The sequence below is a fragment of the Lissotriton helveticus genome, chromosome 4_1 (assembly GCF_964261635.1).
Source record: "Lissotriton helveticus chromosome 4_1, aLisHel1.1, whole genome shotgun sequence".
Taxonomy (NCBI): Eukaryota; Metazoa; Chordata; class Amphibia; order Caudata; family Salamandridae; genus Lissotriton; species Lissotriton helveticus.
In genome coordinates this window covers 203559407-203577645 of record NC_136063.1, presented here as the reverse complement: position 1 = coordinate 203577645, position 18239 = coordinate 203559407, and the positions used below count along the sequence as shown (strand labels likewise).

Below are 18239 nucleotides of genomic sequence, written 5' to 3'. Positions count from 1 at the left end.
TTCGTCATTTGATTGTCAGCTCGAAGCGGTATATATTGCTTGCGCCCGCCCATCTCCTTCCTCTTTCCTGTAGGATTACAAGGTGCTCGGTTCTTCTTCGGAAGCTAAGGCCGTTTTGGAGCGTACTTCAATCCGGCGACTAGCACCCTCTAATCCACCCATCCGCCCCCCAGAGCGACCCAGACTTTGACGCCATGGCCTCAGTATCCGAGCTGTCTTGTATCTACGCTGCTCTTATCCTCCACGACGACGATGTGCCTGTCACGGTGAGCACGGGAACTGGAGTGTACAACATGGCGGCGCTCACGCTGTGGCTCTCTTCGTAGTTTATCTGCAGAGTTATAATCCTTAACGGGGGGAAAATCCGTTTCGGGGTGATTTTTCCCTCGGACTGCTGTTAACTACGTAGAGGCGCGAAAGAGGCAGTCTTTTTGGGCTTTTGTTGATGATGGTGGGTACTTTTGCCCCCTTCGAGCTGGACGCTGTCGTGTTCTCTTATTTAAAAAAATGCTCTGATTTAGTAATACGATTGTAGGACTTCAGGTCCCGGAATGCAAATAAAAACACATGGAGTCGGTGTCTTATTCGGAGGCACCCGTGGAGTTTGAAAAATCGATGCTTCGGGTTACAGCCTACGTGTTACCTCTGCAGGGTGTACTAATCTGTTCATGTTGCCGTCTTTGTTAAGTGCTATTGTGCGACAGTCAGCCCTCCTGAAACGTTTGTGCAGCGGTTCTGTTTAAGACCCACGTGTTGGAGTTTCAAGTTGTCGGGCAATACGGATAATGATCAAAAGACCGGCATATAAACACACACCGTACAAGGTTTAACTGCGCTTAGCTTTGAAATAGGACTTAAGCTAATCTTCTTTATTGATACTGCTCGTACTAAAACATCGTTGTTCCTTTGAGTTGTATGTAAGGATAGGGACGAGTCACTCTTTAAAGCTTTATAGTAAAATAATGCTGTGGGCACCATTAAAACCTAGAATTAAATAAAGATGCCCCTTTTTGAGGGGGGGGGGGGTGAATGAATATTTTCTCTTCACCTGTTGTCTTGCGTCTATTTGCCATGATGAGGCACTTGCCCTACAGGTTGTTCTCTACATATTGGAAGCCTTATGTTAATGTTTGAACACGTATGAAATTTGTTGTTGGTAATATCGTCTACATTCTGAGGCATGCAATTTGAAATATTCCTGTGTAACTTAGTACGGGACTTCATATTTCTATTAATGTAGGTGCCATATATAAAATGAACACCCTTATTTTACACTGCCGTTTAACTTCGTAATATTCAGTCATGCCACTTAATGAGCGATTCGCAGTTATTTTTGTGGTCATTGTTGTAGATTAATGATGTGGACTGACCAGCGTGAACAAGGAAATCTAAACTCGCTCTCTTCCCCAGATTGATGTGCATAACCCACCGTATTGGCCATCTGTGATATTAAGGAATCCATGTTACGGGCGGACACTTTCTGACAGACCCCCGCAGATCAAGTCTGAGAAGCAGGCTGTCCTGTTCGATTGAATTTTCAGAATTATATCCACTGTTTTAAATTCTGCTAGGTTTTTAACATTGTCTCCCAGGCTGCTGTCAAACAATTTGTGAGACCGGGCATGCCTTGTGTATTTCGTCACAGATAGGGAAAAGAGTGGAGGTTAATCCTTGTAATCTATCACAGTGAACTATGAAGGACATGCAACTCTTACACCTTGTAACCCTGTCTCATGTAACTCATCTTGTACATTGATATGCACATGTACGTGATTTATCGTCAATGTATAATGAGTATGTTCTGTAAAGCGCTTTGACACCCTGCTTTGGGCTGCATTAACACTATAAAAGAAGTAAAACGGTGCTATTGAAATGGTTATTTGCGTACATACTGCGACAAACCAACACATCTGACATTCTTACAGTGCATGCATCAACCACAGGGACTGAACAAAGGCAAAAGCATGCCTCTCAAGTACCTGTAAAGAGATGAGCTGTGTGCCTTAGTTTTCCCATCCATGGCATTTACATTAAAGTGTGAAGTACCAGGCCAACTCCAGTCAGGATATTCAAACAAAAGGTGGCCCATCAACTATGGCCCAGCTGGAGGTGAAAACTCCCTGCCTGCAGCATTGCTGCTGGGAATAAAAAGACAAATCAGCGCTGTAAAACTTGTCCCCGTGTCTTACACCCAGGGCACGTTCAGCATATTTGTGTGGCCTATCTTCTCGGCAGGGGGTACGGCCACCACCCTGTGAAAATAGTGGGTAGACTCCGTGTACCTCCGACTTGTGCCCTTATTGAAACTCGCACTAGCCATGTGCGTTTTTGGTTGCCAGTCTTCAGCACATTAAGTACATCACTTTCAAAGTTGGAGATTACACTTTATGAACTGCAGGAAACAAAAGGATCTCAGTTAAAAGTAGTGACCCACTTTACTAGCTATAAAAAAAGCTGGCATGTGATGTGCTTTGCAGGAGACATATCAACCGTATACTAAGATTCACATCTGGAACTTCAGTACTGGGCACCTTTGCAGCAGATGCCTCAACCCCATAAAATATTTTAAAATGTAGGCTTTGCAATAAAGTATAACATCTACTGCCATGCTTCTTATTGTTGCCAATTTCTTGGTGGCAGGGCTTTCAAAAATTAGTTGAGGCCCAGATTTTGTTGGGATAGTGCTATTTTTTTGGGCACAACCCAGACGCCAAATCAAATTTTTTTACTTTAAATCTCATAATACGCTTACATGTACTCATGACATACCTGATAGTCACGTGTGAGGTCTCAATATCTGGTGTCACGCATCGTGCGCTGTGATTCCCCCGATTCATGATTTCACTTGCATACTGCTTAAACCGGTTAGTCCTCCCACTTTTTAGGTCTCGCCTGAGCCAATGCGCTTGCGCATTGCTCTGGTGAGATTATAGTAAGGGGAAAAGAACAGCTACCAAAACGGCGGATTAGACACAGTTCATGTGATGTATGCGTGTGCACAACGCCAGCCACGTCACACACCATTTGTCTGTGCCTCGCATCAGACTTCAAAGGCTGCTGCGCCCCCGCATAGACTTCAAAGGAATGCGCTCCCGCGCCTGAGCAATGCTGAGAGCTTGTTTTGCTTGGTACTCCTTGCCCTCTGGTCTCCGCCTGCTCTCCCGTGTGCTTGCATCTTCCTTCCTTGGCCCTAGGTGTTTTCCGTGTTCTCCCATTCATTGCCTTCTCGACCCCGTACTTGATTGCTGCCCCAGCCCTCACTGTCTCTACCATTGTACGCTCTCCCTGTGTTTTCCTGTTTCCCCTTGCCTTTTCCCGGCTCCATCATTCTGTGCTTTGATAAACTGAACACACTTTGTAGCGCTCAACCATGCGTGTATTTAGCTTCAGTCTCTGTGCTGCTGCACCACATCACTCGGGGGCACCACCACATCACTCAGGGGCACCACTTGGGGACACCACTCGGGCACCACAGCACTGTCCTTGCTTGCTACCAATAAGCATTGCCATAGCCAATAGGACTCATTAGGAAAGTGTAAGCTATTGGCTTTGTGAATAACAATGCTATTTATATATTTTCAAAGCCAACACATAAAAAAAGTCATTTACAATACCAATAGTTCACACTTTCCTAATGCGAGACCTATTGCATTGCAAATGCTTGTTTTTATGCCTTGTGCCCTGGTTTTAGCAGTTCCCTTTTGCTCTCTCCACCCCCTCCCATCCCCGGTTTAAAAGTTAATGGTTAGTTTTCCCCCTGATGGGTTTGCCTGGACCGTGATTCATGAAACTCAAATTATTGTGTTGAACTATGCTTTTTACAATCTGCTTTAACAGTTTCAATGAAATTCTCTTTTAGGAGGACAAAATCAATGCCCTGATTAAGGCGGCAGGAGTGTCGGTGGAACCTTTCTGGCCTGGTCTCTTTGCAAAGGTAACTATCTGTCCAGTTTAGTGCACGTTTAGAATTTGTGTACATTTAATTTGCCTATTAAAATGTTGGCATATTGCCCTAGGCAGGGAACGGGTCTGTGACACTCTTATTTTATTACAATGTTGGTTCTATCTGCAGGCAGTCTTGCTGACTGCGGAGTTAAGATCGGGTGTACAATCGGATCTTTGAATCAACATTAACCGAGTACTAGAGTGATTACCATGCAAGATAGTTTAATCTCACTCTTATGAATTTTAGCCACAGATTGGAATTTACAAAGTTCTGCTTCAATGCATTAATTACAACCCATTTTTTGTAATCACTGAGGAAACCAGTCAGTATAACAATTGCACAAGGGGGCCTGCTACATAAGAGATGTGGGTATTTGAAGGATAGTAGTTCAGTGGCCTGTTGGAAGACATAGTATAGTAAACTACTTAATAAAACTCTGGGCATCCACATGATTAATAAAACTCTGGGCATCCACATGATTAAGAAAATTAAGTGGGTTTAATAGTTTTTTTCTTTTCTTAAAGAGAACGTTTTTAATCATGGGTGGCTATTTTTATGGCTGGCCCTACATTTCTTAAGGTTTGGAACCTAGTATTGCAGCTGCAACAGATTATATACGCTCGAGACTTGGACATGTAATATGGATTTTTGTATTCCTGTAAATTTGCACACTGCTGGTTTTGGAGTATCTTGCTTTTCCATGCAGGAAACCCGTCACTCCGTGTGCCAGAACAAGTCCTTTTCAGACAGCCTGCCTCTTATGCTGTGGGATGGCAGGTTCGCAAACAGAAGGAACATTCATCAATGGAAAATGATTGCGACTTGAAGATTTTGCCCACTTGTGTTTGCTTTCTAACTCTTTAGGCAGACATGAAATCTTTGGTTAAAAGGCACCTCTAGGGGTTAGTTCAAGCCTACATGGAGCCGGATTTATGAATAGGTGTACGCTTAATACAAACAGACCTATTTTAATAGACAGCAAGATACTTGGTTGGTATGAAATTAATAGTGCATGCATATAGTGCGAAATCAATTCCGAATGTTTCTTAGCAAGTACTCTGCCAGCCCGGGAAGACTGGAATCGGCCTTACTGTGTTTGGGAAGCACCAAAAGCCCCGCACACTAAATATTGGTTACATCCCTTCAATGGGACTTTGTAGTGTATACAGTTACAAGTTAGACTTTCCTTTAAAGCACTGTTAGAAATTGAAATCCAGCTTATTCAGGGGCATCGGAGAATGGTACTGTTATGAGGGAGACTAGAAACCTTTACTGAATGACAAGGGCACCCCTGTACTAGAGCAGTATTGGGATTTGATACCCAAGGTGTTAGATCGCAAGCTTTATCATCAGTTTCGTACTGGCACCTTGCCAGTGAATTCCTTTACTGCTAAATGGGATTCGAAGTCAGGAAGTAAATGTCCTTGGTGTTTTGACCAGGAAGAAAGCATTGGTCATCTTTTCTTTGGTTGCCCTGTTTATCGTGATCCTAGAAATAAGTGGCTTAAACCCATATGTGCATCCCTGAATTGCAGTGGTTATCGTGATGCACTCAGGAAAATGCAAGTAATAAGATCGGAAATTGTGGTGATTTGTGTTGCTAGATTCCTGGGATGGTCTTGGCTGATTCGAATTAAGAAACTGAATACACCTTTGCACTGATCGTCCCATTTTGATGTATTTTATGTATACTGTCATGTATTGTGCTTTTTTAGCTCTAGGGATCGCTAGTGTATTTTATATTGTACATGATTGTGTATCGTCTTTTATGAATTTTTATCATTCGAAATAAAGACTAATAAACTTGAAACTTGACAAGGGCATTGTGTTGAATGGAGCACTTAATGCAGTGAACTAGTGGCTTTTTTCTCGTTTTTGTTTTATTTACCCCAACCTAAATATGAAGCACAGAATGCAGGCCCACTACCTGTCCCGGATTCCACATAAAGCTATACAAAATAAACTATAATGCGGACACTTTTTAGGTCTCGCATGCGCATTGAGCGGAGCGAGAATTCAAGTGCTCAAAATGCTCGTGCGGTTTTCTTTGAGATCACGTGACCAAACAAGCACGCGCATCAGCCTCCCTCCCTCCTAATTGCATTTTTTCACGGCCGCACAGCACATCAAAGGGCTTCTCCCAGCGTGTGCTGTGCGGCTTCCCCTCCCCTAATTATTCATGGGTGGCCGGCCGTACTTTCAGTTTCCTGGCCGCTCTTGTTCCTAATGTCTCCCCCCTTCATCGACTTCAGTCTAATTGGAAACATATGTGTCTTCATCCTCTTGGCATTCCATGTTTTCCCTTCATTCCACAGCTCCCACTTTGTCCCTCCTTTTCCCCCTTCCTGCCTTCGTTCTGTACTTGTGCATCATTGTTTTCCTCATCATTCATCTTCCACTTTCTCCATTGCCTTTCATTAATTTCCTCGTCATGTCTCCATATATTCTCACCTCGTTACCTATCTGGCATCGCATTTTTCCGAAGTCGCCACACATCTTCCATTTCCTTCCTCCTTTCTTTCCCTTGTTCCTGGCGCACTTCTCTAATTTTTCACTTCTTTCCTTTCTCACGTCTTTCCAACTTCCTTCGTCCACCCCTCCACTTCTGCCTGCACGTCCTTCTTTCTTCTGCCAAATGCTGTGTAATGCCCCAGCGTCTGCAGTCTCCTCCGGGTGCCTAACTATCATACAGGACTGATTTTCATCCGTGCATTAATAGAACACCTTTGTAGAAAGTAAATTCCTACTTAGATCGACGGGACAATTGTGCATGCATTAGATGTGCATACAGCGCTAGGAGACACGGAAAGGGCCGCGCCACCGCTAGTTTGAGAGTAAAACAGCACGGAAATAACAAAGCTGTGTTTTCAGCTGATAAGATCAGAGCTGAGTGGAGCTCCTGCGGAGAGCTTAGCAGTAAGGCAGGGCGCAGAACAAGGCACCTGGGACACCTCGCCACACCACCCCGGCGCGGAGGGGTTAGTCTGCCGCTGCCACCCTCACTCTTCTCCTGCACCGCTTCCTTCACTTTACCACTACCTTTACTTTAGCTTGATCTGGTCACTCCTCCACCTGTCTGCTCCATATCCGCCCTCCACCTATGTGCCTACGTTCCTCACCCTGTACCCTCTCTACTCCATGCGCACCCCGCTCCACTTGAGTCCCCTCACCAGCACATTTGTCTACTACACCCGTATTCCTGCTCCACCCACACAACCCCTTCCACCCGTACCTTCCTGCTTCTCAACGTCTGCCCTAGCCTCTACTCCGCCTCTCCCCCCTAATTGACCTGTTCCCGCGCACCGGCACTCTCCCCTACTCCTGCACACTGCACCCCTCCATCTCTCCACATGCTTCCTTCTGCCTCCCAACAAGTGAATCACATCTACTCCACCTGTAACCCTGCTCCGTCTGAAGCCCCTCTTCTCCTCCACCTGCACACTCCACCGGTTCCATTCTGCTCACACAGTACATAGGCTGCGCTGTTGTGGGAATGGATAAGAATGGCAGTGTGGTGACCACTTCCAAAGTTTCCTTTTTAGGGGTGGCTAATTGTTTTTAACCGTCAAACCCTCACTCACCCCCTCATCCTCACTCACCCCCTCATCCTCACTCACCCCCTCATCCTCACTCAGCCTCACACACTCACCCTCACACCTCCTCACTCAACCTCACACACCCCCACACCCTCCCACCACTCAGCGCTACAACACGTGTGTGTAGGTGCAAATGCAATGTTCTTGGATTTTCGTCTCAATAAAATACACTGAACATAATCTTCACAATTTATTTACAAACCTTTAAGCTATTGCCATTATAAATTACAATAACTTTTATTTAAGTATTAATTATTTACAAAATTAAAAGCCATTGTTTGTAATATCAATACATCTAAGTCACGTAAATACAACACACATTGCATTACAAATGCTATAGGTGTCACATTTGCGAAAGTTAAAACTATTGACATTGTAACTGACAAAGCTATTTTTGCTATTTTCAAAACCAACACAAATTAAACAAGCATTTACAATGCAACGGTTTCGCCTTTGCAAAAGTTAGAGCTATTGGCATTGTAAATGACAACATTTTTATTTATGTGTTGGTTTTAAAAACCGATAAATAAATGGCATTGTCATTTACAATGCCAATAGCTTAATCTCTCGCAAATGCCACACACACACACCCACAGAGCCCCCCACACACAGCCCTCCCCACACACAGCTCCTATAAATATATTTAAAAAAAAGGGGTCCCATATCTCTCCTTAGTCCCTCTCACAGTTTGTTTTAAAGGGCTGGTAAAGGCAGGCTTTACTAAGCCACTCTGCTATCCACATAAAATATACAGATCTGTTCTTTGCAGCAGGCATATTAACCCTCTGATCTGCTTCATGACAAGTCAAAACTGCCACTAGACAAACCGCATCTCACTCTCTAGCAGTAACAATCACAACAGTTATCTTGACATCTTTATTACTGCCTGAAAGCTGGAGGCACAAGGAACTCAGCAGCAGTTGCTTTTCAAATTGTAAGTTATTGCTAAACACAGCGCCCCAACACCGGTCGTACCACCCTAAAGCCAGCCCTGGTGTCATGTATGAGGAAAAAACTGCCGAATCGTGTTTCAATTGCTGCTGAATTAATTTACAATCCCAGAAGTTAAAAATACGGTTTGCTGCTTGTTTTCCACTATAATCTCACCGTAAAAGCGCAAACACACAAAATGCAATCCCCACATGCCTGAAATCCACAAATAATCTCCCGCACCACCCCCGGTTTTGCAGAGCGCGAACTATTTCCCCTCATGTCTGCTATTCGCTTCTGTTGGTACCGCAGAGTGACGTCATCTCGACCTAACCAGATTAAACTGGCCTTGGACCTCGCAGGAGCTGCGGGGTCTGAAGTTTAGAATCAAATCACAGCCCTTATTGGAAGGGGTGTTGGCATTTTAAGAGTCGCTCTGACAGTTCATTTAGTCACTAGATGTTTTGATAATTTGACAGCCAGCCTGGCGCCTTAAACAGAAAATAAAAAAGCAGCAGCAAGTACCTGGAAAGTCTTGTTTTCTATTTCAGTCTGAGGACATAAGAGTACTAGCATGCCACAGAGCAGGTGCATCGTGTTTGTTTATACTCCTTTAATGCAGCGAGGTTTGCTATAGAGTATTTTTATTGTTTACAGCGCCAAGTGGATGCTCACATGAGAACAGAATGTTCACTGCATGCGTCTATTCTGAAGTGAAAACTCTTGAAGGATTGGGGCCGGGGGGGGGGGGGGGGATTCAGTATCTTTCTTTTTTTTAAAGTGGGGGCAGTGCATAATTGAAAAGAATGGATTGCATCTCAACAAAAAAGAAAACAAAAATGCAGTCACAGACGGGGTCATCCAACTTCAGTGGCCTCCCCAGGCGGATGCTGGCAGGAACCGCCCGATCAATCAACTCATCGATACTCTGAAGAGAAAAGAAGGAAATAGGGGTGGATTTGGGGTTAAGAATGTGATGCGATGTTTAACTGGTATGAATGGACGCTGGTTCATAGTGTGACAGTGGACGTTTCCTATATGTGGATAGCACCACTTACCAAGTTTCCCGTCCAGGGATTTCATTTAATTAAGTCCAACGTGGGAATCCGAGCCACTTTACTTATGAATTATTGTGCCAAATTACAATGGGCTGTATTCAGGCGATGAAAAAAACAAGTCAGGTCCCGTGCTGTGATTGGCTGACGTCACGGGGGTGTCCCAGGCCGGCAGCCAATCACAGCGCGGACCGGGAAAAGACGTCACGGGGGTGTCCCGGTCCTGCAGCCAATCACAGCGCGGCCCGGGACACGGCAAAAGGGGCGGGGCTTAAAAAGACCCAGAAACGCCCCCGAATCGCGTTTTAACGGGAAAACGTGATTGACAGGCAATCTCTTCCAATGGCTAGTCTCCATTTATGGAGCTAGCCAATGGAAGAAGGGGCGGTTTCAAGTCCCCGTTATAGAGTTAACATTAGATTTCGCCTGGGCGGAGCAATTGCAATGCCAGGATGAAACCTAAAGTGTCATTTACAATACCAATCGCTCAAACTTCCCTAATGCGAAAAGTTAAAAGTATGGGCATTGTAAATCACAAAACAAAAAAATAAAATGTCATTTAGAAAACCAATAGCTCAAACTTTCCTAATACGAGAACTATTGGCAACGCCAGTGCTTGTTTTTTAATGTGAGGACCTGATAAGTAACCAGATTTAAGTGAACATTGACTTGAGATTTTCTGTTTTGATGCAAATCGTAATGGGTGTTGGCCAAGTTTGTGATGGTGACATTTTTCGTTTCCTTAGGCTCTTGCTAGCATTGACATCGGAAGCCTGATCTGCAATGTAGGAGCCGGCGGTGGTGGTGCCCCTGCAGCTGGTGCTGCAGTTGCTGCAACAACTGCTGCTGCTCCTGGTAAGTATTTTTCCCCCTCCAGTACATTACCTAGTTGAATTCTGTGGATGTTGCAAATTCAAATCCTGGCAACGACCATTACTTTTGAGGTTGCAAAACTGAATATCTTTAAATAGATCATAGTAATGCATGTGGTTATGTTGTCTTGTCAAATGCCTGTGGGTCAACAACCTGGAGTTACTGGCATCTCCCAAACTTTCCTTTATCGTCCACTAAATACCTAGACCAGTGATTTTTGATCTGTGGATCTATGGGAGTCTGCAACCTCAACTCTGGGGGTTCAATTGCTTAAAAATTAAAGTTGGACAAAGAATACTTTATAAGCAAACATGAACATAACCTGCTTAGTAAACTTGAAGGCTTTTAAAATTGGAGCCTAAAAAGTGAGTTGGTATACTTGTATTTTTTTGGGGGGGGAGCAGTACCCGTTCAAACGAATCTGTAGGGACAATTGGTGGCCTCAGTTTATGCACTGACCAGGCTTAAAATTGGAGCCTAAAAAGTGAGTTGGTATCCTTCTATTTTTTTGGGGGGGAAGCAGTAACCGTTCAAACGAATCTGTAGGAACAATTGGTGGCCTCAGTTAAAGCACTGGTATGCACTGACCAGGCTTTTTTTTTATGGCAAAAAGGCGGTTTGCTAGAATTTAGCACATTGCCATCTTTTCGAGGAACAAGTACATTCTGAAATGCTCCAACCTTCCCCTTAAAATTTGTGAACAAAATTTCGTAATTTGTGTACTGGTTTAATGTAAACATCTGTATTCGGCAAGATGGCCGCCTGGTAGGAGCTCTAGCCCAGAGCTCCCAGTGCTGGGGATCCCTGTCACGGATCTATCCCTGATAGCATCCATCTACGCCGAGGAAAACAAGTAACTGGATTATCTACAAGTAACGGGTTGTAACGCAAGTAACTGGATTTCAAAACAGTATTGGATTTACTGAATGTTACCTGCAGTTCTGGCGGCTGGACCCCTGCAGATCTCGTTGGAGCATCGACTGAGCACTAGAGCAACGACGGAGCCCTGGGCGGCGACTGGACCCCTGCGGATCCCACTGGAGCACCATCGGAGCCCTGGGCGGCGGCTGGACCCCTGTGGATCTCGCTGGATCATCGAAGGAGCCCTGGGCGGCGGCTGAACCCCTGCTGCTCGCATTGGAGCATCGTCTGCCCTGGTCGGTGGAGGCAAGCCTGTTATGGTGGCTGGCGAGGCTGCCCTCAGTGCGACCTGCGGGGCTTTCTGAGAGCGCCGGTAGTCTGCCCATCAGGGCTGCAGCCTCTGCCGTGCAGCCCGGGATCTGCCCCTTGATCGGCAGGAGGGCACAACGCGGAGGCTTGACGCCCGTAGCCCTCTGTGGGACACTAGCGCCTGTGTTGGTTGCCGCGACCGGGGCGGCGGCGGTGTACCGAGGGTGTCTGGTCTGCCTGGGACCGCCGCCGCGGGCGCTGACACCCTGCATGTGGTCTGAGTGGGGTGACTCGGATCAAAAGACTGGTGCCCGTTGCGGGTGTGCCTGCATTCGCCCACTGCCTCGGTCTCCCTCATCATGCTGGCGGACCCCATTCTAGGCACGGCGGGGGTCTGCGGAGGCGTCCTTTATCCTTGCACGCATCGCCTGTGCGCCCTCGCCCAGCCTGTAGACTCGGACTGGGCGCAGCGCTCGGGACCTGGCACGAGCGGGTCATAGGGGAACACTGGCGTCCTAACGAGGTGACTCGGTGTCCTTCCCCACCGCCCCCCCTCGATAACCGAATTGGAGAGACGGGGCAGGAGCTGAGCCGATTGAAAGATAGGAGAAATGCCGTGAGAAATATTAGAAGTGCGCAGCCCCTGACAAATCACTTGGAGCTGCCGCCTGCTGCCGAGAGAAGAGAAGCCTCCGACCCCGACGGTGCGATACTGCGGACCCCCTGCTGCCACTGATACCCCGGGAGCAGTCGTGCAAAGGTGGATGCTTCACTGGCAAATGAATAGAAATCGCACTGGATCACTCCGGCTAGACTTCTAGAAGCCTGCAAAACGCTAATGCTAACATCAGCACAACTACTGAGCAGAAATCACATACAGGCAAAAGACTTTACAACAGTTCTTAAACGTGGCCATGCACGCACATCAAAGGTCCAGCAGTCTTTAAACACTGCAGCTGTACTCTTTTGGCTTGATATATTCATCACTTTGCTGACAACATCAACGTGTTTGCTCAACAGAATCTACAAAAAGGTATTTATCTACCCCAGTCGACTATTCACATTTTCTAGAAAAAGCCTTCTTTGTACAAAATGGCGGGGGGCCATAAAACTGTAGCAATAAATTCCCCCAACCTGTACCGCCTGTACCACCGCTACTCACGAGGCCTCTCAGTTTAACTCCCCCACACAAGACCACCAAAACAGAGATAAGACTCCCTCCCAGCAAGCCAGAGCTGGGCTTGCTCAAATAGAAACTGAAATAGCCCTTCCTGGTCTTAAAGCAACAACAACTGACAGAGGACTATCTGCTATATCTCCCCTATTTGGCGGCCAATTTAGACTGATATTTCTCTTTCTTCGGCGGCCATCCTGGACTAGTCACTCACTTCTTGCCCAGACCCTAAGAACTGACTTTTCATTTTATCAACTACCGCACACCTACATAGCTCTGTATCTAAACACTATAATCTGCCTTTTATTGCAGTACTGTATTTTTATTTTTCTATTTTTGTATTTCTACTTTATTATACACATTTGTTGTACTTCTATTTGTATTCTGTGCACTGCTGAACCCTGTACCCACGTCACTTTATCTTCACTTGTAATTCACCGACTACCTCATATATGTGTGATTAAGTATCTGCCTCTTATCGCAGTACTGTACTCCTACCTGTACTTTGTAGAATTTTTGTACCCTGTACCCATGTCACTTTATCTTCCGACTATTACCTCATACATGTGTGATTAAGTATCTGCCTCTTATCGCAGTATTATACTCCTACCTGTACTTTGTAGAATTTTTGTACCCTGCACCTATGTCACTTTCTCCTCACAGGTAATGCACCGATCGCTACCTCCTATTTCTTTTGGATGCTCGCTAGTGTCATTTATGACTCAAGCAGCCTCTGTCTGCACCCATACTCTGTTAGTATTATACTAGTATTTGTATTGTATATGTATCTTCGTGCGATTAAGTGACTGCCCTATATTGCAGTTTTATACCTCTACTAGTACTCTATACACTCTGCGTAAACTGCACCCATTTCACTTTTCCCTCACCGGTTCTGCACCAAACGCTACCTCATGCTGCACTTTTCTCACCTTTATCCCTATCATTCACTGTTCGCTACCTCATTTATTTGGTTCTTCGATGTCAGCTACTTCACGATGTTGCACTGACTATTTCTACCTCATCCACTTCGTTTATTGATGTAAGCTGCACCCAGCCACTTTCTACACCTAGACTACACCGCTGCTACCTCCTACATTCTGATGTGTAAATTTGATTCCACCTAACCTGTTCTACCTCTCATATTTTGTACATGGTGTAAGCTACCTCGCATATAGGATACATTATGTAAGCTGCACCTTCGCACTGTTTGTTCCGGGATGCACTGACTTCTACCTCTTATACTTTTGGTCACTCGTTAGTGTCACTCCTTTGCCCTGTAACCAACGGCTGACAGTTCTTATTGTCGTCCTATCTCCTACACCCAACATCACAACCTTTCTAAAATGGAGCTCAACGGCAAGCACACTTTTTTAGAATTAACTACCCTTCCACCCTCACCAAAAAAGCCACTAAACGTTTTAAACATAACTTCTTGAGGTCGCACCCTGAAACACCCTTTGCCGACACCTACTTCTCACCGGGCAATAGAGCCCTGAATACTGATCATCTTCCACACCTCACGCAGAGCCCAATGGAGAAAAGCGTTCCTAACCCTACTCACCGTCTCCGCCACCAGGAAAACAACTCATGGCCTAACTCTCTATCACACCTTCCCACCTCTTCCCTGGCAGGACTACCATTACTATCTACAATAACGGGATTGTCCTAATTCAATCCACGGACAAGAACCTGGAACTACTAGACAACCTGTTCCCCAAGTTCAAAGAGCACCTCTCCAAGCTGCGGACCCCCACCCAGAACTCCACCAGCACTATCACCCCTGACGTCGCAGCCCCCACCTACAACACCTCTACCCCCAGCACCCCAGTAAATGGCCCACCTGCTGTTAACACCCCACACTCCCCAAGGACAGTCACAAATGTCTCCACCTCTTATACTAACCGCCCCTCGAACATGACCCCTTTTACCCCCATCCCTCTCCTCCCTGACATAACAACCCCCACCCACAACACGCCACCATCTGAACACACCACCGCTCGGAGTTTACCCACCCCCCACCCATCCCCCCCCACGGCAGACCCCTCTCCCTCCCCAGCTCCCTCCCCACTCTCACACGTGACACTCTCACACCTGACATAACAACTCTCACCCACAACACGCCACCACCTGATCACACCACCATTCGGAGTTTATCCACCCCCCTCCCATCCCCCCCACGGCGGACACCTCTCCCTCCCCACTCCCACCCACGACACTCTCACCCTCCCAACAAAACATACAGAACATACCGCCTCCCCTACCTTAGCATCCCCCTCTCTCCCACCTCCTATTCTAAGCCCTCACTACCCTCCTGTCTCCCCCACTGTCTTCAGCCTTCACTCACTCTTCTACTCACCAGCACCGTCTCCCACTGACGGCACTACCTATGCCTCCCACCCACCGCCTTCACCGCCTACTTCACCCACACCCCTCGCCCACAAACACGCCCACACTTTGAATGCCATCCCACTCATTAGCACCGCAGAACCTTCCAACAACGCTGGTATATCCCCCCCCCCCTCGATACCCTGCCCGCTTTCCAGCTCACTATTCAACCAGTCACCAATGGCTCTCACCACCAACCCCATCCCCAATCCACCTCCTGACCTGACCTTATCCACCCTCCAACAAGTCAAAGAGGATATTCTACAAATCAAAAAAGATGTCCACGCAATCAAAGACCTTCTCTCGTCACAGCCTAGTCTACCTCCCACCATCCCTCTACCCAACAAACGACGCACCCTCCCTACATACCCTCGCCTCCAACGACACCTGCGCTGGCCGACTATCCCCGTTCGCAATAACTCCCACCGCCCCCGTCGTGTCTTCAACCCACTGTCGGACCGCGACCTATGCTCTCTCCTACGCTCTTATGGCCCGGGTCCGGTAAAACACATATCCAACATACACATCCCCATACCCACAATTCTTACAAACCCTCTGAGGCTCCCAACACTCAACAACAGAGGTTCCGTCCCTAACAACCTCAGAAAAGTTCCACTCACTCTAGAAAGCTCGACCACCCTTCTCTCTCCCAAACTCAAATGCATCCTACTCAATTGCAGATCGGCCCAGAGACACTCCTCCGACATCGCTGACCTCGTCTCAGCTATGGATCTGGACCTAGCCATTCTAACGGAAACGTGGCTTACTGAAGCCTCTACCCCGATTATGGACATACTAGTCCCCCCCCCCCCCCCCAATTATCACATCATTAGGCTGGACAGGTGCCCTGGCAAGATGGGCGGGGGAATTGCATGCATTTTTAGGAGCAACCTCTCCGTTACTAAAGTCAACTCCCCCTCCCTTTCCTCCTGTGAACTCCTCTGCCTCGACATCACCAGCGAGGGCAAACAAGTTTGTGCTTTACATCTCATCTATCACCCGCCTGGTGACAATCTCATATTCACCCAACAACTCATGGACATGATCACTTCCAATGCCGGTCGGCAGACCACCCAAGTCTACCTGGGTGACTTCAATCTCCACTGGAACGATCAGAAAGACAGTGGTGAATAGTCTCAAAACTTTCCTTAATGCGCTTGACATCACCCAAATATGCGATAGACCAACACACAACAAAGGCTCGATACTCGATCTCATCATTGCCAAAGAGAACTCTACACAACTGGAGGCGATCCGACCCTGCGACTGGTCAGATCACCACATTATCACCTTCTTTATCAATGAAAAAGTTAAACCTAACCCGGCTCAACCAATCAAATGCAAAACATGGAAAAGGGACATGAAGAATCTTAACCCCTCTACCCTGCCTCCCCACATCGGCAATCTCCTCCTTCCCCCTTCAGGTGCCTCGGATGTTCAATCACTGACCGACCACTACCTTGACTCTATGAATACAATAGTCAATGAAGTCGCCCCACTGCAACTGAAGAGTCTCCACCAAAATTTCTAACCCCTGGTATGACGATAGACTCAATGACAACAGGCGTACTATGCGAATGGCAGAGCGCACCTGGAGATCGGACCCTTCAGCACTGCACCTCAAAAGGCTTAAGAACAAGAGAAATGCCTACTTCAGGAAAATAAAGCGCACAAAGTCGAACTTCTTTAGCCGCCAGTTGGACCAAGCAAAAAACAGGCCAAGAAAGCTGTTCGAACTAATCAAGACCCAAACAAAGACACAACCCTTACAATCAAACAGCACAAGCGACACCCCACACTGTGAAGCCTGCTCTGCTTTCTTTAAGCTAAAGTCTGACAACATAAGAAATGACCTCATCATGGATGTAAGCCGATTCCCCAACCACACCAGAATGTCTAACAATCAACCTAAAAACAAGGCATCATGGCAGTACTTCGACACCTACTCGGAAGAAGCGATCCACAAACTGCTCTGCACCTTGAAGCCCTCTAATCACCTTACAGACCCTCTACCTGCTAATGCTGTAAAAGACTTCATCCCCTTGCTCCTCCCTCTCTGGACCAAAATCAACGGCTCCCTACAACAAGGCCTAATTCCAGACTCCCTCAAGGTGGGGCAAGTCACGCCCATACTCAAGAAACCTACAGCTGATCGTCTGACCTAAACAATTACCGACCCATCACCAACATCCCCACCCTGGCCAAACTGCTGGAGAAATGTGTCCGTCTCCAACTATCAAAACACATTGATCAATTTGACCTCCTCAACCCTCATCAATCAGGCTTCCGAGCGAAACATAGCACGGAAACAGCTATGACGCACATAATTGACGCCCTCCAAATTCTTGATCGCAATGAGTCCTGCCTCCTCATCCTTCTTGACCTCTCTTCAGCATTTGACACGGTCAAACATGAGAACTTGCTGGAGCTTCTAAGCACTAGAATGGGTCTATCGGGAACTGTTCTCAAATGGTTTTCGTCCTTTCTTCACAACCGGTCTCAGAAGTTCAAGATCGACAATGTGCTATCTACACCTGTGCCTGCAGATCTAGGTGTCCCACAAGGATCCTCCCTCTCCCCCACACTGTTCAACCTCGTCATGGAACCGCTCGCCACCTTGCTCCAAGCTTCCAATGTCCAATTCCATATGTACGCCGACGACACACAACTTTACCTAAAGCTACAATCCCCGGAAGATATCAAACATCTGAATTCCACACTTAGTAACACTCAATCTTGGCTGGCCGATAATCACCTCAAACTAAATGCTCTGAAAACTGAGTTCCTACTCATCTCACCCCCGGCAAAAATTTCCACCACCCACACCTGGCTCAATAACCTAACAGCACTCAATGTCCAACCTACCATCGTGGACTCGGCGAAATCCCTAGGCATCACACTCGACGCCAAGCTCAACATGCAGCAACATGTTAGCAAAGCCACAAAAGGATCTAATTTCCAAATCAACACACTGAGGAAAATTAAACCTTTCCTCCCTGCCGAAGACTTCCAAACTGATGTACAAGCTTTAGTCATCCCTCGAATAGACTACGGAATTGTGGCCCTCAGCGGACTCCCGCTATCCACAACAGCACCCTTAAGAGCCTCCC

The 18239-nt window shown here is 46.7% G+C and overlaps 1 protein-coding gene across 2 annotated transcripts in view; it reads left to right on the top strand.

Annotated features, from left to right (window-relative positions):
* The first annotated feature begins 48 nt into the window (after positions 1–48).
* The window catches only part of LOC144828481 (large ribosomal subunit protein P1-like), a 97945-nt gene continuing 79754 nt past the window's right edge, over positions 49–18239 (top strand). The window contains exons 1-3 of one of the 2 annotated variants that reach the window (XM_078686676.1): positions 49–266; positions 3860–3934; positions 10274–10382. In XM_078686676.1, coding sequence (XP_078542802.1) covers positions 195–266; positions 3860–3934; positions 10274–10382 — 256 coding nt within the window. In that variant the 5' untranslated portion in view covers positions 49–194. The remainder of the gene's footprint in view (positions 267–3859; positions 3935–10273; positions 10383–18239) is intronic. The other variant, XM_078686677.1, reaches the window with a different exon arrangement.